Raw genomic sequence first — 26,928 nt, forward strand, 5'->3', positions numbered from 1 at the left:
TTAAAGGTGAATAAATTCCCAGGACCTGATGAGGTATATCCAACTCTGCCATGGAAGGCAATGGAAGAGATTGCTGGGGCCCTGACAGAGATTTTTAGGTCTTCACTGGCCACAGGTGACACACCAGATGACTGGAGGACAACAAATTTGGTACCTTTATTCAAGAAAGGTGGCTGGGGTAAGCCACGTTAATATAAATCTTTGTGTCCAATGTCAATTTTAGGGAAATTATTGGAAAAATTCTGAAGGACAGTATTAATATGCATTTGGAAAGGCAGGGACTAATCAAAGATAGTTAACTTGGTTTTACTAGGGGGGAGATAACTGTTTATTGATGGACTTTAGTAACACCTTTAACAAGGTCCCATATGGGAGACAGGTCCAAAAGGTTAGAACCCATGGGATGCAGGGCAAGTTGGCAAATTAAGTCTGAAATTGGCTTGGTATGAGGCAGAGAGGTATAATGAAGGGTTGTTTTTGTGACTGGACACTTGTGACCAGTAATGTAACAAAGGGATTGGTGCTGAGGTCCTTACTATTTATTATATACAGCACATTCTCATTTATCTGGTAGCTATGCATCCAGAAACCTCCATGCAACTGGAAAAAATTTCTAAGAATATTAAGCAATTTCACAAACATTTTTCAAAAACTTGAATTTGAATCTGGCATGCTGGGTTCCGATGTGATTTCATTAATGTCCTGTCTCCCATCAGCCTATAGCCCAGCAGCCCACCATCAATCACTCACATGTGCTTATAAGCAGTGGTTGGTTCCAAGTGTGTTTCGTAATCTGTACTGTATTTCTCTTATCTATCCACTATGTTGGTTAAGAATACTCCCAGCAGAGATACAAAACAAAAACATCTTGTTCTAACATTGAAACAGAAAGTGGAAATCTGTAAAAGACTGGAAAAAGGTGAAAATTTGTTATGTTCCTATGAAAGGATTCAACATTGGTTCCTCAACGATTTAGAACATAGCATAGCACAGGAACAGGCCCTTCAGCCCACGATGTTGTGCCAAACTAATTAAGCCAATGATACCTCATCAATTATGACTTTAAGTCACAAAGTGCAAAGCCTAAACAGTTCTTCGTGAACTCAGAGAATGGTAGTATTTAGTTTGTCAATTTGTTTTAGGGTTTATTCACACAATAATAGAATACTAGTATGTGATGTACAGTAATGCTTTTGTTGACCAATTCTCATGCAAATGACATATTCATGCAACCAGCAGCCCCCCACTGCCCCCACCTCCAATTCCCTATTGATGCCAGATATGAATGTAAGAGTTATAATTAAGAAATTTGCAGTGACACAAAAATAGGCAGTGTGGTTGATAGTGAGGGGAACAAATGCAGGCTACAGGATGATATTGATCAACTGATCAGATGGCCAGAGCATTGGCAGGTGGAGTTTAATCCTTGTAAGTGTGAGGTAATATACTTTGGGAGAACATACACAATGGATGTAGTGCCTTATGGAGTATTGAGGAACAGAAGCACCTCAGTGTACAAGCCTAAGCATTCCCTAAAGGTGGCAGCACAGGTGGATAAATTGGTGAAGAAGGCATACGGCATACCTGTCTTCATTAGCTGGAGCGTGAAATATAAGAGCAGGAAGGTTATATACCACTTTATAAAACATTGGTTAGGCCATAACTGGAGTAGTGTGTACAGTGTTGGTCACCACAATATAGGAAGGATGTGATTTCAATGGAGACAATGCAGAGGAGATTCACCAGGTTGCTGCTTGGGATGGAGCATTTCAGTTATAAGGAGAGACTGGATAGGCTTTGTTTTCCTGAGAGCAGAAGAGACTGAGGAAGGACCTGGTTCACAAAGGTATGAGATCGGGTAGATAGTAGCAAACTTTTCCCTTTGCCGAGATATCTGGAACATAGGTTTAGGATAATGTGCAAGATACTTAGAGGGGTCTGAGTCAGAACTTTTCACCCAGATGATGGTTGGAATCTGGAACTCACTGTCTGATTGGGTGGTGGAGGCAGGTACCCTCACAACACTTATGAAGTAGCTGGATGAGCACTGGAATCGCTAAGGCATAGAAAGCTAAGGACCAGGTTCTAGTAAATGGGATTAGTATAGGTAGGTACCAGATGCATGGTGGGCTGAAGGACTTGTTTCTGTTCTGTATCACTCTTTGAGTCATGGGGTTATACAGCATGGAAACAGGCCCTTCGACTCAACTCATTCATGCCGACTAAAGTGTTTAGCTAAGCTAGTCCCATTTGCCTGCATTTGGCCCATATCCCTCTAAACCTTTCCTATCCATGTACATGTCCAAATGTCTTTTAAATGTCGTAATTGTTTCTGCCTCTATCACTTCCTCTGGCAGCTTATTCCATATACCCACCACCCTCTTTGTGAAAAATTTGCCCCTCAGGACCCATTTATGTCTTTCCCCTCTCACCTTAAGCCTATGCCCTTTTAGACTCCCCTACCCTGGGAAAAAGATGGTGACCATCCTCCTTATCCATGCCCCTCATGATTTTGTAAATCTCCATAAGGTCACCCCTCAGCTTCCTTCACTCCAAGGAAAGCAGTCCCAACCTATCCAGTCTCTCCTTGTAACTCAAGCCCTCCAGTCCTGGCAACACCCTGGTGAATCTTTTCTGCCATCTTAGTCGCGTTCTTCCTATAGTATGGTGACCAGAACTGCGCGCAATACCCCACGTACGGCCTCATCAACATCTTGTACTTTGACTTTATGTATCCATGGATGCCCTGTACCAGAGCTGGCCAGTTCTGATAAAAACAGAAAAAGAGAGTTACCTGAAGTTGTAAAATTTGATATTGAGTTCCAGGAGGCTGCAAGGTGCTTAGATTGATAGCTTATGTTGGCCATCACTGTAGTTGTACAGGAGGCCACGGGCAGAGAGCCAAAGATAGGGCCGATTGGGAGAATAGGAGAATTAAAGTGGCAGGCATCAGGAAGCTTAGGTTGCTCGTGTGCCTTAAACACTTAGCAGCTACCCGATCTGTGTTTGGTTTCTCCAATGTACAGGAGACTACGTTGTGAGCACCGAAGGCAATGCACCAGATTAGAAGAAGTGCAAGTGGATTTGCTCCTTCACTTGGAAGGACTCTCTGTTGTTAGATGATTGGAAAGGGAAGTGATAAATGGACAGGAATAGCATCTCCTGCAGCTGCATAGGAAAGAACATTTTCATTGCTGAACTTGAACTCTCTGGATTAAAAGTGCTTGTTTTCCCTGGAGCGAAGGAGGCTAAGGGGTGACCTGCTAGAAGCGTATACAATTTTGAGAGGGATATATAGGGTAGATAATCAAAATGTTTTCCCCATTGCAGGGGTATCAATAACAAGGAGACACGGACAGAGGAAGGAGTATTAAAGGGAATCTGAGGGGTAAGTTTTTTTTTCTCAGAAAGTGGTTGATATCTGGAACTCAATGGCAGAGGAGTTGGTGGAATCAGATACAATTATTATGTTTAAGAGGCATTTAGGCAGACACTTAAGTAGACAAGGCACAGGTCTTAATGCAGGCAAATGGGATCAGTGTTGAAAGGCAAAAAGTTTGCATGTGATGGGCTGAAGGGCCTGCCTGTTTCTATGCTGTACAGCTCCATGACTCTGTGGAGGCCCTCACTTCACTATACTGGTAACAGACCATACTATCCAACCCATTTACTCATACATTCATTATGTATGTTTGAAAACAGCAACTTAGATTCACTTTGAAATTAGGAACCAGTTTGAATAACTTGCAGAAGTTGATGCAGAGATCGAATGGGATCTTCACAGTCATCACATCAGAATATGAGAACCTTCGAATAATGTTTTCTTGCTATTATGCCTTTGGTTACATGGTTTATTAAGCAAAGGTATTGGCTAATTAGATGAGAAATAGTTTGCTTTTCAACCAAAACTCGGAATTCTGACTGTTAAAGGATATGTTCTAATTGCAAAGCAGAAGTAAATTTGATGGATTAAGTGCACTGATCATAAAATTGGAATGAAAAGATAAGCTTGACTTTCCACTAGGAGTGGGTATGGAGGAGAATGGGCCTAAAGTGATTCAAATAACACAGTAATCATTTTGTTCTGATTAGTAATAATTTTTTGGCAAACCTGAAATAATTCCACAGCATTTTGTTATTTTTAAACTGCTAAATGCAGAATGTTGCCCCATGGAAAAACTGTGAAGTTATAGAAAATTATAAAAGCAATAAGAAATGTAGGAGAAACTTAATCACTCAGTTAATGCTTTGAATGTACAACTTGCTACAAAAGCATAGAAAATAGTTGAAGTAAATGGTTTAGAAAGGAAATGAGGTAATTGAATTAAGAAGGAAAGAAAATGAAGAAAGTGCTAATGAGATTAGGAAATATAGACTAGGAAGCCGCTTGTGTGGAGCTTAAACTCAAGAATGAATCAATTAGGCTAAAGAAATCAATTCTACATTGTAAGTGAGTTGTGCACATTACCTTGTATTATCCGGCAGGTTTTTAAGTTAAATTAGTGTACAGCCCAGTTCTTCCTAGAATCCCTGCACCTAGGAAAAATCTGTCCTTTGCACAGTGAAACGCTGTATTTCAATATGCAGCCTCAGAATCAGCTTGAAAGCCAACAGATACAAACAATGAATGTATTTCAACTTCAAAAATAAACTAGAAAAGAAAGGTACCTCTAATTGGTTCCCAATGGATTTCCTCAGCCACAGACTCTTGCAAGCACAAGTGACACTAGTCTTCGTCAGCAGTGAAAAATTGACTCGTAAGCTTTTGGCAGCCCATGTTCTGTCATGTCCTGGACTTCTGCTTCATTGGTTTCAATGACAAAGAGAATCAGGTGAGATATAAAACCTGCTACCTATTTATAATGAACCAACTTTATATCAGTAGCAAAAATAACTCCCAGCATTCATTTCCATTTCTTTACCATAAGTCGTGAGGAAAATGCTTTAATCTATTAACAGCAATGGGGAAAAGAGCTATAATCTTTTGTAAAAGATGAAATAGCAGAAAACCTGGAAACTATTAACAGTATTGGACAAAATCAGCATAGGTTATGAAAGAGAAATCTACCGGACTTTTTTGAGGATGTAACTGGTAGAATAAATAGAAGAACCAGTGGTTGTGGTGTATGTGAACTTTCAGAAGGCTTTTGATAAGGTCTATGTAAAAGCTCATGTACAAAATTAAAGTAGGTGGGATGGGGGTAAAATACTGACATAGTTTGAGAATTAATCGACAGAAGGAAAGAGAGAGGAGAAATAAATGGGCTTTTGATCAGTTGGCAGGCAGCTAACTGCCAGCTATTTACAATATACTTACTTGATTTGGATGAGGGAACTAAATGTAACAGCTCCATATTTGCAGATGATGCAAAACTGGAGGGAAATGTCAGTAGTAAGCTCCAATGTGGTTTTGACAAATTAGGAGTTGGGCAAATGAATAGCAGATACAGTTTAATGCAGATAACTGTGAGGTTATCAACTCTGGTTCTGAAAACGGAAAGGCAAGTTATTATCTGAATGCTTATAGTTTGGGGAAAGGGAAGCTGCAATGAGATCCAGACATATCTGTCACTATAAATAAGCATTTAGGTGCAGCAAACATTAAGGAAGACTGATGGTATATTGGCCCTCATTGCATCAGAGGGTGTGAAACTGTGGAATTAACTACCACAAAAGGCAGTGAAGGCCAAGTCACTTAATATGGTCAAGAAAGAGGTGGACATATTTCTTAATCCTAAAGAGTTCAAGGCATACGAGAACTCAAAGCTTCCCATAATGCTGAAAGGTGGAACAGGCCCACAGGGCTGAATGGCCTACTACTGTGCTTACTTTTTATGTTTCTAAGCCATTAGCACATGTGCTTTTCATCATTCCCAGACACACATTCACCAGATCACAGGAGATTACCCATCATGTTTGTACTGGCTCCTTGAAATAATCATCCATTTAGGTTCATCATTCCTGAACTTTCCCAAAAGCCCTGTACCGTTTTCCTTTTTGTGCATTATTCAAGTTTCCTATGGAAAATGACTATTAAATCTGATTCCACAATCCTTTCAGATAGCACATTCCAATGATAAGATAAGATATCTGTATTAGTCACATGTACATCGAAACACATGGTGAAATACATCTTTTGCACAGTGTTCAGGGGGCAGCCCACAAGTGTCGCCACTTGAAATGGCTTTTCGTCCTCTATCCTGATGGCTCTTACTGGGGAAAAAAATTGAATAAATGAAAAATGGGTATGATGGCTTCTTGCAAGCAACTAAGATGCACCAAATGTTGGTAAATAGTTCTCCTTATCAGGCCAATGCAATGAAGATTTATTTCAAATCCTGCTTGTTGTTCACTGAACAGACGACAGGGGGCGCATTTTACTCATTGTTGGATTTGCAGAACCCCAACCATTTCCTGCTAACTGGAATAAGTGACAGAAATTTGCATATGCTTGCTAGGTATCATTCAGGCTAGGATAATTGTGAAAACCAATACTTAGCAAACAAGGTTTAAATGGGCAGCTCAGTAAAATATATGAAATATTTCAACATCTTAATCTTAACCCTGAATCACACTGGAGGGATGCTGTTTCTTATTGGGTCAATGGTCAGTAAGCTAAGTTTTTTTACTTATGTTATGAAACCTTATAAAGCACTTTATGGACAGATAGAGCGTTAAGCAGAAGAATAGAAATAGTTGGAGAAAATATAAGCAGCTTAGTTATTGAAGTAGGCTCGGAGGCAACCTGTGAGGGTGTAGGATGGGTTATTAAATGGAATGAAGGATAGGAATTGACAAGAGCAGGGGCAGAATGCTGCTAATGACGGCTATGAATATCCTATATCCAGTTCATAAATAGAAAGATATTAAAAGGAAATTAGCCTCAATATTTACCTGAGAATTACAAAACTGCAAATGCTGGAACTGAAGTCTTTCATCTGAAATGTTAACTCTGTTTCTTTTTCACAGATGCTGCTTGACCTGCTGAGTATTTCCAGCAGTTTCTACTTTCTTCTCAGCATGTAATAAGCATTATTGTCTTATTAATGCCTATATGTTATTGATTTACTCTATGTTTCTTGTCCGTTATACTTCAATCCCATGTTGAAAGTTCCAAAATCGGAATAGCCACAGCCTCTTAACCTACCATAGCAATAACAGTTGCAAAAATAAGCTAAACCATATTTGTCATTCGCAACATGAGCAAGAACTTTCAAACATGGGTAATTATGTTGCATGAGTGAATTGCCAACCCACTGACTTTCATGGAAATAAATCTTGTAGAAGTTTAGAAAGAAGGGCTGTCACATTATTTGTACATTCTCCCCGTGTCTGCGTAGGTTTCCTACGCAAAAAGATGTATTTCACTGTGTGTGTGACTAATAAAGATATCTTATCTTATGAGGGTAAAAACTGGTTATTGTTGAACATACTTATTAATAGAAAAACTGGGACAAATTTAAGTTTTGTAGGGCTGTGTCCTTTGGCCTAAGTAGTCTGAAAAATATGAGTGGGCAACACAGATATGGGGTTAGCCACCTAAAACAAATGTTAGACCATTTGCACAGTATGATAACTTTGCAAATATCTATTTTAGGCCCATTCTGGGAAATTTGCTGACCTGAGATGAACAGACATCTGGACCTACTTCTGGTACAAATTGCCATTTCAAGTGACGACATTGAGATGATGTGGGGAACAGTGATAGCAGGGGCTGCTTTGGCCATAATATTATTTAGCCAAGCAATGGTTAATCTATAACATGCTGCAACATAGACCAACATTCAGTGCTCTGTTTTAATGAATGGTTATGTTCAAAGCGAAGGTTGGAGTGAATGACCTCTACAATTTGCACTGCACTTCCAATTCCTACAGTGCACCACCTCTATACAGATGAATCTCCCTCCTAAACCAAATTGTTGTTCTAACAAACTGAAGCTAGATAACATATTTTGACACCAATAGCCACAGAATTTCTTTCAAGGCAGAAACAAGCAGACAAAAAGGTCAGTATTATGAATGAATCTCAACCAGTATTGTCTGTTTGAAATCTATGAATCTTTCTTCCCATTTGTGGTCTTAGCTTGTTTCTTTTGATAAAGGGAATCCTTATCCAAATATTTCGTACCTGGAATTCAATTACCAAAATTAAGGACCCATATCACAGGTGAAGAAGTTAAAGTAGGAATTTAGTTAAAGGGTATGAGGAATCCCTGTCCTCTTCTGTGTCACTGGCCTTGTGAAAAACTGACAAAAGCTTCATCTTCCTCAAGGCCTGTTGTTTCAAAACATATTGAGACCATTATAATGTATAGTTTAATTTCTTCCTGAGCTCATTAAACATTTAGCAGGGGATGCATCAGAAGCAGTGGATTTTCAACCCTTGATATGTGTGTGGGTAAATACCTGTAATGAAAACCTTTAAAGTAACATTTGCACATTACACTTACGTCAAAATTTGTACAAGTTCAAAGGAAGATTAAAATAGAATATGAATTATGTCCTGTAGCCTAAAATTCACATGTTGTAACAGTGACAACCCTGATTGATGTCAATAACTTATTGATGGTACATTTCCCTTTTTACAGAATTGGTCTTAAATACAAAGGCAATGCAGAAAAAAGAGCTAAATTGTCCATGTTTCTTTTAGTATTTGTAAGGTATACAGTACATCCCTCAATTTTTTTGAAGTCTGATAGAATTTTTAATGTATAATACATAAAACGAAAGATTCCAAACTGGAGTCTGCTTTTATGCAAACCTGCCTAGAAGATGGACAGGAAAAAAAAACAGATGATTTTTTGAGCTGGTCCCACATAATCACACTGACTCAAAGAATCATGAGACCCAATGCTACCCATGTAAGAACAGCTCTATAATCAACAAGAGATTCAAAAACATATTAAACCCCAGGGTGATTCAGGAGGAAAATAATTCAAGACAATTCCTCTCTGAACCCAAAGACAACCAATCAGTTCCGAGAGTCAACAGAATACACACACACCCACAAGTAAGTCATCCTTTCATACTTGTGCGATGAATCCACACTTGCTGCTTGCAGGGGCAAATTCAGAAGCCTCATAACAGTTCACAATTAGATAAACCTTCAGAAACCAAGCTTAGGTATGATCCTGTTTAACTACTATGTACATCTCACCATCTCATTTAAGTAGTCTAACCACGTGGCATAGCCCAATAGCTCTGTTGTTTTTGATTGCCTTGAAGACGCTGCTAATCTATTCTGTGCTAAAATGCTGGTTTCTAGCCTATTGCAATAACTAAGGGTATGTAAACTACATCTAAAGATCCTTACCAGAACATTTTTTCTGGGATGCTGCTGATGATTGTTTTGGTAAAAGGTACCATGAGGACATGCTCGGTTTTTATCACAGTGCTTCAAGTTTCCCTGAAAAAAAACACATCGCAATAGCAGAATAACTTAAGCAACACACAAAAAATGCTGGAGGATGTCAGCAGGTCAGGCAGCATCTATGGAGGGAAATGAACAGTCGGCGTTTCGGGCCGAGATCCTTCCCCGAAACGTCGACTGTTTATTTCCCTCCATGGATGCTGCCTGCCCTGCTGAGTTCCTCCAGCACTTTGTGTGTGTTGCTCAAGATTGCAGCATCTGCAGAATATCTTGTGTCTCAGAATAACTTAAGCATTGTGTTTTCTGTATTTTTTTATATATTGTAGTATTACTTTCCGACACATTTTAGAAATAACTCCCTGCCTGCAAAGTGGGGTTCATTGTATGAATGTTTTTTTAATCTTGCTTTTGCTTGCATTAAATAATTCTGTTGCTGTGCACTAGTAATACAAGAACATTTCCGTCATTTCCCCTGGGCATCTTGCAATTAAGGACAAGTGGTTACTTGAATTACGTTAACATTTCCAGAGATGTCCCATCCGGAAAAAGAACTTGCAAACCAGTGGGTAGAATATATCAGTTTTCAAATATTATTCATTGCTTTGTTTTTCAAAATTGATACACAGAAATGTTAAAATTAGGGATTAGCAAAATGCGACTGGCGGAAACAAGCGACTCAAACTATATACAGTATACTGGATTCGAACCCATCAAATGAGAGAGGAAACCCATTTTATGTCGTGTTCTTTTCTTTCGCTGTAAACATTTGAACTAACCGAGATCCTCATTTCAGTTTTCTGCTGGAACAACTGGACTTGAAACAGAATCAGTTCTTCAGGAAATAGCACCACTACGCTGCAGGAAAACAATTTTAACCAATTCCTTGCAAGGTAGAAAGATGATCGTTCAATCTCTCTCTTTCACCTCACATTTTATTTGTTAAACGAGTGGATCATAGGGGCTATCGTTTACTACACTTCACCTTTCGCTACAAGTTATACATATATTAAAACAACTGGATCACATGGGTTATCGCCATTGAACAGCTGCATCTGCTTCCTGATTCCATACATATATATTCAAAAAATAAGCAAACCAATCATCTGGGAACTTCTATGCTGATCAAAGTTCGAAGGAAAGGGGACCGACAATTATATTCGCTCGCAGCTGGAAGTGCAGGAAGAATGCTGTCACATTGTTACAGATGTGAAGCGGAAGGCTGCTCCAGATGTCAGAAACTAACAACTGGAACTGCAAATGTATTTTTTTGTGTTGTTGCCAAAGCGTTTCCCCCTCCTCCTCCTCCCTTCTCCTTCCGTTTCCAGTTTCGTGACTGCATTTCCACAGGCTGTTGCTTCGAGTCACTGACATCACGTCGATGGTGACAAGAACATCGAGGGTGAGAGCAGAAGTGACTTTAAAAATAAGGCGCTGCCGAGGGCTCCACTACATCTGGGCGGGATTACTTCTCGACCTTCGGGACTGAAAGATTAGAGCGAACCTGATCCGGTCTGGGGAAGGAATGTGCATGTCACTCGCCACGGTGGTGAAGGATTTATGTGTGTAGAAAGGTACAATTTGAACGCACGGCGCATTGGCGTTGTGCTTGCTGCAATAAACTATGAAGATGCAGTGAAAGTCTTTGCACTTCAGATTATTATACGGCACCGACTGAAAGCGATTCCACACATATTGGCTTCGACTTCTTGCTCCCACTTTTGGTCTTGGATTGCACTTGGAAGGAGAGGATTGGGATTTGGGTTGATCCCGTCGCAATTCTCCCGGAAAACCGTTCCGCTAATCTGAGGTTTCTCAACTCTGATCTGACGTGGCATTTTTTTTCTCTCTTCATTTTTTCTTCCTCTCTCCCTGGCCATCGACTCCCCTGCCGAGTGGGTTTGGCTCTGACCTCTGCAGCTGAAATCCTCTCCCCTTCCTGTCTGACGGCGCGATGGGGAGTATTCCTTATGGCTACTTTTCCTGGCAGATGCATCTCTGTTCTGCAGCACCATCCGCTTGCAGTTACACCTCGGACAGATCATAGCCGCCGGCCCGGGGATTCTTCAGCCGATCCTGAACATCCTTCCAACTGCAGTATTTGTGACCTTCCGAACTGCCCGCTTCTTCATGTCTCAAAACCCAATCCAGTCCCCTTCAACTCCAAACTTGACTGAACTACCCGGGGTCCTGTTTAATTGAAGTTTGCTCTACTCTCTTTATTTGTAGTGCATCCCCTTTTATTTCGTGGACGGGATCTCTTTTTTTGCTTTTTCTCCTTGGTCTGGATTCCCCCGGCCGGATACTACCTTCCTCCACCGAGATGAAGGCCTCCGGTGTGAGGAAGGTTTGGAAGAACGAGAAGGTGGATGAAGCCCAGGCTTTGGCTCGGAGCTGTGCGGGGAGACCAGACTTCCAGCCTTGTGACGGCCTCTCCATCTGTGCCACCCACAGCCATGGCAAGTGCTTCAAACGGCACTGGTGTTGCTACTTAGGATGGTGTCACTGTAAGCGATATTCATTACAGCTCGTTAATGTTTGCCTTTGATTAGCAGAAGTGAAGTGTCAGTTAAAATTATTCCGAGGTCCGTATTGATGTGGTAATTAAGTTATTTACTATGCAATCCTCAAAATATTTACTGAGACTCTGAAAATATATATCTTTTCCCACGGAAAACGATGCTGTTTATAGCCCCTTTATAGACTGCCCGCCATCCTTTATTTAAGTTGAGAAAACAGCAATAGGACGTGTGTGAACAATGAGTACACAGTGAACAATGTGTCCAGTGCTCGTTTTTTTTTATATATTATAATCCGTTATAATTCGGGGTTTAAAGAAACATTCTGGCCATCTAACTGCTCTGATAGCAGGTTCCATGCATCCCGTCAAAGCCCACTCCACTGGCAGAAAACACTTCAGTCCCTAAAAGCACCGCCATCAGAATTCGAATAATTAATTTACAGAAATAAATAATTGATATGAATATTTTGTTTCAATAGTAGGCAAGGCAAAACATCAAAGCAGCAAAAAGGATAATATTATAATCCTGATTGGACAGTTTGAACATGTAATCTGGATCCGCAACGCACACACATTGATAAATTTGGGCCCTGGTCAATGTTGAATCTCAATTGGCCGACAAGGCTTCCCATTTAAAAAAAGATTGCTTGTCCTGTTTTGTTTGTAGGACTCCTGCTGGGGAGCTCTTCACAGAGGAGTAACGGGAGGGATGAGACCCAAGCATACTGTATGAAAACGGGGTTCCCTCACTCCAATCTTAATGGTCAATGTGTCTGCCAACCCTCACCGGTCCTCATTAAGAAGACCATTGTGGTAATATACTAGAGGGCTGCCGCCACCTAGACTGCAGTACTACACTATGATCCCATGTCTTCAAGGAAAAGGGAGAACCTTAAGAGAGATAAATTGGAAGAGGAGGTAACCTGAATACAAGAAAAAAGTTCAGACATTAGTTGTGAATACAACACTGAGAAAGATGTGTGACAGTGGCTTGATACCAACTCCCACAGAAAATACATAATCATGGAGATGCAGTCAGAGTCTATAAGTATCTAAAAATTTTAAAAGGGTATTTTTGTTTATCACTACATAAGAAACGCTGACAAACAGTCTTGGCCAATTTCTAATAGGAAGCAAATTTGACTTCCAGCCTTGCCAGCCTATAGAGAATCAACAATGACCAGACCCAAATTTATTGATGTATGTGAAAGGCGGCCCCAGGTTATGTTCAATTTGTTCAGTCAGGATTATAATAATGTCGGTTTGATGCTTTGTCGTGTTTTCTATTGTTATTCCAGATTTTTATCACTTATTGTCCTTCAGGGAAGGAATTCTGCTGTATTTACCCAGGCATCTTACATGTGTTCTGAGACCTACAACAATGTAGCTGACTCTTAGCTGCTTCTGAAATGACCCAGTCATAAGGAACGGCAATAAATACCGGCCCAGCCAATTGCATCCACATTCTCGGATTGAATTAATAAATCCAATCACACTTTGTTTTTGTTTCTTTTTTTCTGCTTTCCTACTTGCTTTCAAAGTGATAGTAGAAGTCCACAAGGGTTCCGAGAATGACAGCTAATATGGATTCAAAGGTCACTTTATGAATCAGATCAGGCAAAATGAGTGAGTTAATGTAAGAGGAAGTCAACATTTCCTCATTTCCTTCAAAGCTGGGGACTTAATTTAGCCTGAAAGTGGGGGGGGGGGGAGAGGAATAGTTTTTATGAAGCTGAATTTGCTGCATTCTTATGAATCAAAGTTTGTGAACGCTTGCATCCTATGAGAATTTTAACTGTGGCACGAGTCAGCCATTTGTTGTTGTTAAATTCTGAAAATGGAGGGTTCAGTGTGACCTCAGTGACTCATCTGCAAAAAGTCTAACATTCTGTACAACAAATTAGACAAAATGAAATTCAACACATCAGGCAATCAAAACTCGGGCACAAATTAGATGTTACAATATTACTCTATGATTACTTTGTTAAAATGACTATGAGTAATTATCTATAGACTATATGGTGTTACACATAAATTGGTATAGCATTACTGGCACCAGGAAATCACATCATTAAAGGGGTAGACAGAATGCCTTCTGTAGGCCCGGTTTATTCAACCATTCATAGACTTCAGAATGCTAAACGTGGTGAAGAAATTTTGTTGCATTTTTTAACCCCTCCTCAATCGCTTTGCAAAGGTAAATGTAACATATCCCCATGTTAACCTCTATGGGTTAGTTTCCTTCACTCCCAATTCCAGCTGGTTTTGAAAGAAAAGGAAGATATTACAAAAGATAAGGCAAAGGCTAGATACAATGAGGAACGCATTCATCTTTCCTAGTCAACTCGTAGAATCACAGAATGGTTACAGCACAAGAGGAGGTCATTCAGCCCATCTTATCTGTCCAACTCTACGAAAGCAACTCTCTAGTTCCACTTATAGGCTCTTTCTCTAGAGCCTTAAAAACTTTTTTCCACCATATATTTATTCAAATCTCTCTTAAAGGCCACAATGGAATCTACCTTCACAACATCTGCAAGCGGCACATTCCAGATTCCAACCATAGGCCACATAAAAAAAGTTTTTCCTCATCCTACTCCTAATTCTCTTTCCTTTTATTTTGTATCTGTGATCTCTAATCCTTGCCCTCTCCACCAAAGGGAACAGCCTCCCACTCCCGACTCTGTCCAGACCCTTCATTATTTTATATACTCATATCAAATCTCCTCTCAGCCTTCTCTTTTCGAAATAAAACAGTTCTAGACTCCCTAATCTATCATTGAAAGTGTAATTCCTCATCCTGGGAATGATTCTTGTAAGTCTTTCCTACACTGTCTCTATTACATCCTTCTTATAATGTGGTGACTAAAATACCACTCCAATTTGCAAGCAGATGAATTTTAATCCTGTACTTATCTTTTATCCACTGCCCAAATTTGCACTGTCTTGTTCAAACCAACAGATTGTATTTAACTTGCTTTACATTATTTATGATTGTAAAGATTTCTATGAGAGCTCGTGTCAATTGCTATTTTCTGAAGCTTTAGAATTCATGTTTCCCCAATTTTTTTTCTCTGGTGTGTCAGTTCCCTTTTGAGAGGAATCATTCTCATGTCTCCTTTTCACATTTCTTTCTGACTTGAATGCATTGTTGAATCATAGAGTTGTAATTGCACAGAAGGAGGTCACTTGGCCCTTGAGTCTATGCTGGCTCCTATTAGAGCACCCATCTGTCCCATCCTCCTTTACCAAACTGAAATGAGGAGGAATTTCTTTTCTCTAAAGATTGTGAATCCTCTACCCTATGTAGTTGTGAAAGCTGAGTCATTAAGTCTATCCAAGGCTGATGAAGCCCGACATATTATTCCCTAAGTACCCATCCAATTCCCTTTTGAACATCCTAAAGGAAATTATGTATTAACCATTTCTTAAAAATCACTTACCCTCCCCCATTCTGCAGACCAAGAATCCCAATTATGATGAATGGAGTGCAGTGGCAGATGCAGTGGTAAAGTTTAATTAAATTTTATACTGAACTCCCACTACTTTACTTGAAAGGTTCTCCAAACCTCCTTGACTCAAACATTAAAAAGCATTTCCTTCTGCATGACTGTCATTTCTTTCTGTCTTTTTTTACACCAACATTTCTTTGCATCATCTTGTCAATTAGTGGCAAATGAGATGCAGTTTTGTTCTACAGATGATTCTCCTGGAGAAAGTGTATCTGGACTGGCCAAGTGGATTTTGCATAGGAATGGCAACTTTCATCATGAGCCAAATCTGTGCCTGGATTCAGAAGGACAATGCAATTGTGAAAAATAGTAGAAATAGGTAGTACTGCCCCTCAAGCCAGTTCCACGGTTCAATAAGATCTCATCTGATTATTGGCTTCAACTCCCATTTTCTTGTCCAATTCCTCGCTTCCCCCAAAGACCAAAGATCTATATACATCAGCCTTGAATAGACTTAATGACTCAGCATTCGCAACTCCCTAGGGTAGAGGATTCACAACCTTCAGATAAAAGAAATTCCTCCTCATCTCAGTCTGGTAAAAGATCACTAGATGGCACTTTGACAGTGCAGTTTTTTTACTCCCCCTCCATACTCTAACTACACTTTTCAATACCAGCCCATGTGAGATCAGATAATGATTCACATACTGTGGGGGGGTGGGGGGGATGCAACCTTGGGATTTTTCTGCTGTATGAGGGTCAATAAGTATACCTATGAAATTATTTATAAAATGGAAATTACAAATTGTGTATTCTAGTTAATGGAAAGCTGATGGGTTTTGGGATTCAAAATTCATAAACCGAATGCCAGTTTTAGAGCAGGGAGAGGACATTCAGTCCATTGGGTCTTTACTGACACTTCAAAGGAGGTATCTAATTCAGCTCACTCTCCTGCTCTTTCTTCCTAGCTCTGCAAAATTTTCCATTTCAACATGTAAAAGAAAGACATTTGGACAGGTACATGGATAGAAAAGGTTTAGAGGGATATGGTCCAAACACAAGCAAATGGGATTAGGTTAAATAGGCATCTTGATCTGCATGAGTGAGTTAGGCTGAAGGGCCTGTTTCTGTGCTGTATAACTATGAATCTATATGAATCTAAAACTAGTTGAAAATTATTTTAGAATCTGCTTCCACCACTCTGTAGGAAGTGTCTTCTACATAATAACATCTACCAATGTAAGCAAAACCTTTCTTATCTCTTCATTCTTTGGTCTTTGCATTAAATCTGTGTTTTCTATTTATCCATTCACCTGCCAGTGGAAACAATTTTTTCATCTAAACCCTTCAATCCTCTTAATGGGAATTAACATAATTCTTTGAGTCTAATGAGCAGAAATGGTTATAAATCTCCAGCTGAGACCTAAGTGACTTATGATGGTTCTTTGCTTCTCTACTCAATGCCATTTGATAAAGCCAAAGATTCCAAATGCTTTATCGACTATCCTTCTCATATCGAGAGATTTGTGTATGTGTGGTGGACCTCTATTTCCTCTTCTTACTGCGCTCTCTTTAAAGTTACAGCATTTGGTTTATGTTCACTCCCAAAATATGTCTCCACACTCTTGTGCATTCGATTTCATTTGCTATGAGTCAGACCGCATCATCAGTCTGTCCATATCCTCAAGAAATCAATTTCACTGCTTAGTCATGGTCACAGAGTCATTACAGTATGGAAACAGGCCCTTTGGCCCAACTCACCTATGCCGACCAAGATGCCCATCTAAACTCATCCCATTTGCCTGTGTTTGGCCCATATCCCTCTAAACCTTTCCTATGCATGTACCTGTCCAAGTGTCTTTTAAATGTTATTATTGTCCCCATCTCAATCATTTCCTCTGACAGCTTGTTCTAGAACTCACCATCCTCCACGTGAAGAAATTGGCCCTCAGGTCCCGTTTAAATCTTTCTCTCACCTCACCTTAAACCTACGTCCTCTAGTTTTTGATTCCCTTTCCCTGGGAAAAAAGAGTGTGTGCATACACCCTTTCTCTGCCCCTCATGATTTTATACACCTCCATAAGGTCACTCCTCAGTCTCCTATGCTCAAGGGAATGAAGTCCTAACCTACCCAACTCCTCCCTATAACACAGGCCCTCTAGTCCTGGCAACATTCTTATAAAAGTTTCTACATTTCCAAATCATGTGTCGTGTGCAATCTCTGAAATTGATCTCTTTATGCCCAAGTCCAGGTCATTACAAATCCTGGAAACCACATATAGTTCCATCCAATCTGATAAGCCATCATTTCATCACTAATCTCTTCTCCATGTCTCAGCTACATTAATATCCACACCACAAGTGTTCCCTTAATACCATCCGCTTCGATATGTCTGACGTGTACTGTCTGGCATTTGATCATTGCTGGTATTGACAATAGATGAGTTCTTTAAATCTATGCTGTTGTACTATGCAGTAGACCTGCTGTAATCAAGTGCCCCTCTAGAGTTTTGTTAGACAGCAAACAACTCACAGCAGAGGCACAGCTAATACCATCTAGTGAAACAGTACTGATTAATGGAAGCTTTTTTTTAGAAAAACAAATTAAATGTAGAAAACAACACATGCTGATCATCCAAAATCAAGATAGAAAAGGCTGAAAATATACGGCAGCCCTGTCAGCATCCAAATACAAAAGGACAGGTTAAAGTTTTGAATAGGGGACTTGATTTCAGCTTCTTTCCAAAATGTCAGTGCTGCTTCTCTTTACAGATGCTGAGATGCTGACTGTTTTTAACTCCGTGTCCTCTGCAAAGACCATTTAATTCTAATTCTATGCCACGTCCATCTCCACTTCTCACCTGGCCGATCTTCTGAAACCATTATCCATCTGTCTATAACTGCAGGACTTGACCATTCCAAAGTTTGTTTGGTTGCCCTCTCAATCCTTGTAGATAGGAGTTCATTCCAAAATTCTATTGCCTAAATTCCAGACCCCTTCATCTGTCATCCTTCTGTTTGCTAAATTACCACTTACACCTTGGCCATCAATGCTTTATATTTAAAGTTTTCATCCTTATTCTGTACCTCTGCAACTGCCTCCAGGTCTACACCTTTGCTCTCCTCCAGCTTTGGCCTTACAGTTATAGAGTAAAACAGCACAAAAACAGGCCCCAGGGCCCAATTCGTCCATCCAACCAAGGTGACCTCCTAAGCTGGTCCTATTTGCCCGTGTTCGGCCCATATCCCTCTAAAGCTTTCCTATCCAGGTACTTATCCAAATGTCTTTTAAGTGTTGTTATTGTGCCTGCCTCAACTACTTTCTCTGGCAGCTCGTTCCATATACGCACCACCCTCTGCATGAAGAAGTTGCCCCTCAGGTCCCTTTTAAATCTTTCCCCTCTCAGCTTAAACTTATGCCCTCTAGTTTTTGGTCCCCTTTTCCTGGGAAAAAGATAAGATATCTTTATTAGTCACATGTACATCGAAACACACAGTGAAATGCATCTTTTGCGTTGAGTGTTCTGGCGGCGGCCCGCAATTGTTGTCACACTTCCGGCGCCAATGTAGCATGCCCTCAACTTCCTAACCCATACGTCTTTGGAATGTGGGAGGAAACCGGAGCACCCGGAGGAAACCCATGTAGACACAGGGAGAACGTAAAAACTCCTTACAGACAGTAGCTAGAATTGAACCGGAGTCGCTAACGCTGTAATAGTGTTACGCTAACCGCTACACTACCAATCTATGCCCCTCATGATGTTATACACCTCTATTAGGTCACCCCTCAGTCTCCTATGTTCCAAGGAATAAAGTCGTAGCCTATCCAACCTCTCCCTATAACTCAGGCCCTGGAGTCTGGCAACATTATCATAGGTCTTCCTCAAGTCCTGGCAACATTCTCGTAAATCAAAATTCCTCCATCTCTTCACACCCACCAATAAGTGTTCCTTCAACTATTTGGGCCCCAAACTCTGTAATTCTTTCCCTAATCCTCTCCATCTCTCCCTTCACCTTTAACACCCTTATTAAAACCTGTCTTTCTCAGCAAGGTTATTAGATAAGGCTATACAACAATCATCTTTTCAGATGTTCAATATTTATGATGACAATAAACCAGCTGGGAGAATGTAACAATTTTGTTATTGAGAATAACCTAATCATAAGTAAATAACATGACATTTATTTGATTTACGTGGATGAAAAAGCTACTGGATTATTCTATTCATTGGTTACCATGAAAACAGTAGATCAAGTGAAGATGAACCTGTCAAAAATTTAAATGAATGATCTCTGGGAATTAAGAACTCAAAAACATAAGAATCAGGAGAATTAGTAGGCTATACAGAGCCTGGAGCCCGCTTTTCAAGATAATGGCTGTACCTTTACATCAAATAAAAAAAATGGAGGGAATCTTTGGGAATTAATGGGGCACTTTGATATAAAAGTCTCATTATCACTTAGAAAACAACTGAATTAACTTTGACATCACTTTGATTGTATTTTGGGATTTATTTTCCCACAAGTTTGAATACTTGTTAAAATGTGAGTATCAAGTACTTCCGGGTGAGGTATCGCATTATGTATTTGCAAGACTTCATGGGCTGACATACGGAATAATTGAGATATAAATTTATCAATCATTCTCCCATGGCAGTAACTGGTAAAACTCCACAGTCTTCTCCACTGATTCCTCTGCACTACATCTGCTACTAGTAAATAATGTGCATGTGTAATAACATAAAAAATAGAAGCAGGAGTAGACAAATATGGCCCTTTGAACCTGCTTCGCTATTCCAGAAGATTATGATCATTCCTGTAACTTAAATCCACGTTCCTGCACTATTTCCATATCTTTGATTGTCTCCAAAAATCTTAATAGTTCAAATCTGCATACACTCAATGATTAAGCATCTGCACTCCTCTAGTATGGAGAGCTCCAAAAACGTGCAACCCACTGAGTTAACAGATTAATTCTCATTCCAGTCTGAAATGGCCTATCTCTTGCCGTGTATAGCCCATAGAGCAGCAGTGCAGCACAGGAACAGGCCCTCCGCCTCCAATGCTCCAGAGAAAACAATCCAAGTTTGTCCAACCTCTCCTCAAAGTTAATACTCTCTAATCCAGGCAACATCCTGGTGAATCTCCTTTGCATCCTCTCCAGATCCTCCACATCCTTCCTGTATCGGGGTAACCAGAGCTCCACATCTGAGATTGTGCCCGGTGCCCTTCAAATTCTTCAGATTGATCCACCCTATCTTCTCATAGTGTCATAGAATCACGGAGTCATACCACATGGAAATAGGCCATTCAGCCCACCACATTCATGCCAACCAATGGGCACCCATCCATAAAAATCCCATCTTCCAGCAGTTTACTTGAGCCTTCAATGCCTAGGTGATTCAAATGCTCATCTTGACTTTTCTTAAATGTGTTAGTGACTCTGTTTCTACTACTCTCTTCAGGAGTGCATTCCAGGTAGTCACCACTCTATGAGTGAAAAAAGTCCCCCTCAGGTGCCCTCTAAATCTCTTGCTCCTTACAATAAATCTATGTCCTCTAGTTTTATTCACTTCTTTATTAATTTCTTACATGTTTCAATTAGATTACCTAAATGTGAATATAGGACAATCTTACTTAAACTTTCCTCATACAACAACATACTCATCCCAGCAATCAATCTATTGAATCTATGCTGTATTATCTTGGACCTCACTGGATCATCCCTCTTTAGGTATGATATCCTAAATTACACCCCAATTGCGGCTTCACATAACCATTCTACAATTGCAACAAGATCATTACTTTGGCACTTATACATATTCCATACTATACATGTTCTGGGAAACAAGCATCTCTAAGAAGAGGAAGTGTAGCAACCTACTCTTGACTTTTAGTGCTAATTATCACTGCATAACACCCCATAACCTGAGGGTTCCCATTGAATTAAAACTTAGCCAGATCAGCTACATAAATATTGTGAATGGCATAAGTGCTATCCACAATTCAACATTCCCCTACAGAACAAAAAACAGAACTCTGGAAGAACTCAGTGGATCAAGCAACCACAAACAGTGTAAAGTCAACACTTTGGGTTGAGACCCTGCATCAGAATTGAAAGGAGAGAGGGAAAATAGCTAATAAACAGCCTTACGAGTGAGGGATGGGACAAATGCTAGTGGGTGTAGGTGGAACCAGATGTTTCCTTTAATTTTCTTCGTTGTGGTGGTATTTGCTCCATGTTTATATTAGCTTCATGCCCTGGGAATGGGATAAGGGAAGGAAGCAACAAGTCAAACACAGACTAGGTTTGAGTGCCTGTGGTATAAATGCTATCATTATTTGAACACTCCTCTTTATTGAGTTTGGCCCAGTGTTGTTTGATTTCTGATATGAGGATGTTGTTGCTACTTGCTGATGTCATTCAGTTGGCCAGATTGGATTTTTAAGCTCTAACATACAACTGAGCCTAACAGTTCAGAGTTGTTACCATCACACAAGCCTTAAATACAAATCAAAGTCTTATTGCAATAGAAGCAAAACGCAAAAAGAATGTGATTTGATCAGAGGTCATGTAATTAAGCCTCCACAAAATCTCTAATGTAGCTTGCAGCCTATTTCATTACCTTATCCACCTTGCCTGAAGCCAAGATCAAGACATTGAGCAGCAGGAATCAGATCAGTGGTTGAGATAGGGGGACCATTTCGTCGGGTAGAGAGAAAGATCCCATTCACCACCCCAAATATTCACTCCCCCCACCATGGCAGCCACAATGTTTACAATCTACAAAATGCAATTACTTACCAAGGTTATCCTGACAGTATCTTCCAAACCTGCAACCTGCATTACCAAGAAGGACAAGGGTATCAAATGCATGGGAACATCACCACTTGCAAGTTCCCCTCCAAGTCACACACCATCCTAACTTGAATATATTTATTGCTGGTTCTTCATCGTTCCTGGATCTAACTCCTGGAACTTCCTAGGCAACAGCACTGTGGGGAATACTTTCATCAAAAGGCCTGCAGTGATTCAAGAAGGTAGCTCATCCCTATCTACTCAAGGATGTGTAGGGCTCAGCAATAAGTACTGGCCTTGCCCACAATGCTCATATTCAATTAAACAAAAATGAATTTAAAAAGAAGCCAGGCCAGGAAATTCCTGATCTAGTGAGGCCCAAGCTCCTCTTTCCAGCCCTAAACAAAATGGAAAGGTAATTGAAATAAACTCAAATTCCTTGTGCGTCTTCTAGCTTTGGATTCTCTTCCTGCTAGATTGTCCTCAAGGAGAAGGCATAATGATATCCTAGTACATGCCTCAGAGTAAAATTGCTGCCAATGACAGAGCGTCTTGCTTGGCTGCTCAAAAGATTAGGTTATAATTCAAGTCCACGGGAAGCCGATAGGTTCAGTGCAGATAAGTAATCCACCTTTTTGAGCAAACAATTTCTGTCAAGCTGACAGGGATAAAATTCCCTCCATTGCACATTATTTTCTCTGCTTTCTGCAAAGGTAATTATCACTTATGATTTACCTTTAATAATTAAAGGAAATCCTAGTATTTTAATTAAAGTAAATATTTTGCTAGACCACTCAAGACTTGCTAAACTACTTTATTTATTAATTCCTGACTAAATTCATTATTTTTTCTACAGAGATTTTAAGGTATATGCTCTTGAATGGTAGTATGAAAATGTCAGTATGAGCACAATAGAAAAAAATAAAGTATGTTATTTGATAAGCACAAGCACAAGCTATCAATTACAGTCAAGAATAAATCTGCAGAGGCCAACCACCTCTTTAAAACAGATGACAGCAAAAAAAAACAGCCTGTATTTGCTAAGTCCTCATTGTCAGAAGAGTAACTAAAGGAAACTGCTCCAATAAATTGCATCAGCTGTTTTGCTGTGCATACAGCACCCAGTAGAGAAGAGCACAGCAGTTCCACGAGAGCTCTGTCTGCAATACAGGAAGGCACAATCAATAAAAGGGACATTCAAAGTAGCTGGAGATCAGATTTAAATGGGAACAAATGGACTAGTTTCTCTTTTAAATTCTGTTTGGAATATGGTTGAATTACAAGTACGATTCGAGATAGTTCCCTAGTTGAAACAATGGAAAATGTCATTGTCTAGGAAGATCAGTTTGAATATATGTAAGAAAGAGCATACATTGGCATGCATCAGACATCGGGATGAAAAGGAGGGGTAAACAAATAGTGACTTTGGACCAAGTGAGGAAAACTGAGAGGAACTGCAGAGCTGCGAAATGGCTGATGGCTTCCCACAGGTGCTCTTGTTACTGGTTTTGGAGTCATTTATGTTTTTGCTGCTTATCTCAAATGATGTCAATAGCAGTGCTGTGATAAACCTTCTTGGGCTCATGTGCGTAATCTGCTGTGATACTATTGCAATACAATACCCTCTAGGATGAGCAGCCAAATGAAAAAAACGTCTTCTTACACAGAGCAGTGTGTGGTTTTAACTGCTGAAACGTGAGGGCTGTTTTCACTCAATGTTTCCATATATTGAATGGTGCCTTTATGATAATTGATGGTGAGGATGAAGTGAGACTAACCAGGATGATTATAGGAGTGAGTCTTGCTTGCTTTTTGTGTGATCTTGGGATTTCTTTCTCTAAAGCAGTGCAGCAACATGGTTTACTAGGACACAGCTGAATTTCATAGATTCAGATTTTTGTGCCTGAATCAGTTGAGTTGAGGCAAAGCACAAGTCAAGATGGCCACAGCTGGTACTTAAGACTCTTTCAATAATTTGGAGGAGTCATGGACTGAATATCTGAAAAGGTTGGAACTATTTTTCATTGCAAGTGACTTTGAAGAAGGGAAGAAGTTGTCCACCTTGCTCATTTCTGTAGTTACTAAGACATAAAACATGATGCAAACTTAGCTGGCCAAACTAAGAGACAAGACACTTGAGGAATTGGTTAAACAGCATAACTTCACCATTACAAGCTGTATGCCACCATGTTATGCCTGATGGAACAGTTGTAGCTGCTGTACAACATTTGAAATGGATTGCTGAACACTGTAAATATGGTTCAAGATTGGAGGAGATGTTGAGGGATCACATAATTTGTGGAATCCATGACATTTGTACCCAAAGCACGCCAACTCAGTGATACAAAATTGAACCTCAATCAGCCGTTTGTTATTTCCCAGTCGATGGGGACAGCAGTCCCACAAGCGCAGGGTTTGTGACATCACCCTGCCAAGGCTCAGAGTCTTAAAAGATAGGGCTGAGCTCTACTGGACCTTTAGGGGGCTGGAAACATCTGAGAGAGAGATGTTATCACTGTGGCAGCACAGCATTGAGCTAATGTGGACGCAAAGGGTCTGTTTGTCTTTAGTGTGGCATCACGGGACTTCTGTCAACAGTTTGCTTGAAAGAAAAGTGAGACCACAGCAAACTCAAGCAACCAAACAATGTGAAGCTTACTGGAACAAATGGTAAAGGTCATTGTATGTATGAACTAGGTGAAGGACTAGAGAAGAAGACGGATGGATTTGGTAGACAATTCATGTTGTCAGAATTTTGCTGAACCTTTCCGTACATCAGTACACATTGAAGAAAAGAGATTACAGTGGAACCTGACACTTGTACTGTTGTATCAATGATGTATGAGCAGGAACTGGCCAAATGGTACAGAGAAGCTCTAGGAAACATCTGCTGTGCTTTGTGCTGACACAGGGAAAATTTAGAGTTAGAAGTGGTGAAGGTGAAGCAAAGTTCCCTCTTCTGATTGCCCAAGTCAATGTTCCAACTTGATTGGCTGGAACTGCCTGGCAATGATAAGGATAGCTTGAGGAGAAATCAAAAGCATGAAGAACCTATCTGTATCAGCTGTGCTTGACAGGTACCCAGAAATATCTTGTGACGTACCTGGTAACTTTCAAGGTATGGAAGCCAAGATTCATCAGAAGAGAATGCTGCACCTCAGCTCTTCAAAGCACAACCCTGTGTCTGGACATGGTGGGGAAGAGCTGAAGGCCCTGCAAGAAGCAAGCTCATTGAACCAGTTGAGTTCCAGTTGCTCCTGTATTCAAGATAATTGGCACCATTAGAATGTGAGATTATAAGAGAAAAATCAACAAAGGTGGCAGATACTCCTAACAGATGATTTGCTTTCTCACTTAGAAGGAGGAGAGATCTTCAAATCCTTACCTTCAGATGAAGTTAGAGAGAGGTTCAAAGAATAAATATTCACCTTTGAGAGAGTATCAGCTCCAGGCATTTTCCAGAGGGCAATGCATCAGTTGATCCAAAGTCTACCGGATTATGTAGGCTGCCGGGATGATACTTTAGCATCTGGAAGGATAGAGCAGGAACACAAGGAGAATTTGGAAGACGTTCTCCAACAACTCTGGGAAGCATGAGTAAGAAGAGGAGGGATAAGGACATCTTGGCTGGCTCAGAAGTTGAACTTGGTTATATGGTGGATACTGAAGGATTCCACCCAACTGAGGACAAGGCTACAGCTGTGTTAGATGCTTGGAGTCTGAACAATATGACAAAACTGAAGACCTGCTTATGACTTCACAATTGCTATGGATTTTTCCTCCCATATTAAAGCAAAGTGCTTGGATCTGCATGCTTGCTAAATCACATGACAGAGTGGAAGTCGACAAAGAAACAAGAAGCATCCACGAGTAAAAGCAGTTGTGACTAAATTTAATTGTGATTCAGGAAGTCCATGTTGCTGACCTGTTAAGCCTTGTCTTATGGTATTGGTGTCATTTTTTCACATTGCTAGAAAATGGAGGTATGCAAACTTGTTGTTTTCCCAGAAATCTTTTCCCAAGATACACAACAGGTCAACCTGGTAGAGTTTCAGAAACAAGTAGAAGATGAGGTGATGAACAACTCAGTCCATCCCCCTCAGCAACAGAAGTCCAGTGCCAGACTTTCAAGATGAGAAAATCTATCTTGACATAAAAGCAGGGAATGAAGGAACTAGTCAGAAGGTCAGGCCACATCAGTGCAGAGCGAAACAGAGCCAACATTTTAAGTTGTTTTCTTTCTTCATAACCCTATTTAACCATCCTCTGAGGTAGTGTTTGATCATGGAAATGTTCTTTTAAGCCCTTCTTCTGTACACTCACTGAAATCATCCATACATTTGAGATTCATTCAAGCTACTATAATGTCTTAGCAATAGTCTTTAATCTATTTGATATAATTGATTAATACCACCTTGCAACACAGTCATACTACAACTATAAATTATTTCAAGCAAGTTACTTAGCTTAAAATGGATGCAGTCTCTCTGCCACAAACACAAGTCAAAGCTAACAACTCAGTTCTCATTCTCAGCCAGACATTGCCACCAGGGATTTATCAGAACCAACAAATTAATTGAATTACTCCATTTATCATCATTAACCAACCTTACAAAATTATTAATGTTATTCTTAATTGTACATATACTGTACTTGTTCACTCTTCAAGGCTAGCATTTGCTGCATCTTGAATTAATCTCAGAAGTGACATCCATTTCTGGAAAAGCAATGACTCCCATTTACAAACCTCATGGATGCTCAGCAAACAGCCCATTTAAGAACACTTACA

The 26,928-nt window shown here is 40.1% G+C and overlaps 1 protein-coding gene across 1 annotated transcript in view; it reads left to right on the forward strand.

Moving 5' to 3' along the window:
• Nucleotides 1–10,134: 10,134 nt before the first annotated feature.
• c1h3orf70 (chromosome 1 C3orf70 homolog) overlaps nucleotides 10,135–26,928 on the forward strand; it is a 36,274-nt gene continuing 19,480 nt past the window's right edge. Inside the window, exon 1 of the mRNA XM_052022419.1 lies at nucleotides 10,135–11,874. Within this exon, the coding sequence (XP_051878379.1) occupies nucleotides 11,691–11,874 (184 nt within the window). The 5' untranslated portion in view covers nucleotides 10,135–11,690. The remainder of the gene's footprint in view (nucleotides 11,875–26,928) is intronic.

Source organism: Pristis pectinata, chromosome 1 (genome assembly GCF_009764475.1).
Source record: "Pristis pectinata isolate sPriPec2 chromosome 1, sPriPec2.1.pri, whole genome shotgun sequence".
In the NCBI taxonomy this organism is placed as follows: domain Eukaryota; kingdom Metazoa; phylum Chordata; class Chondrichthyes; order Rhinopristiformes; family Pristidae; genus Pristis; species Pristis pectinata.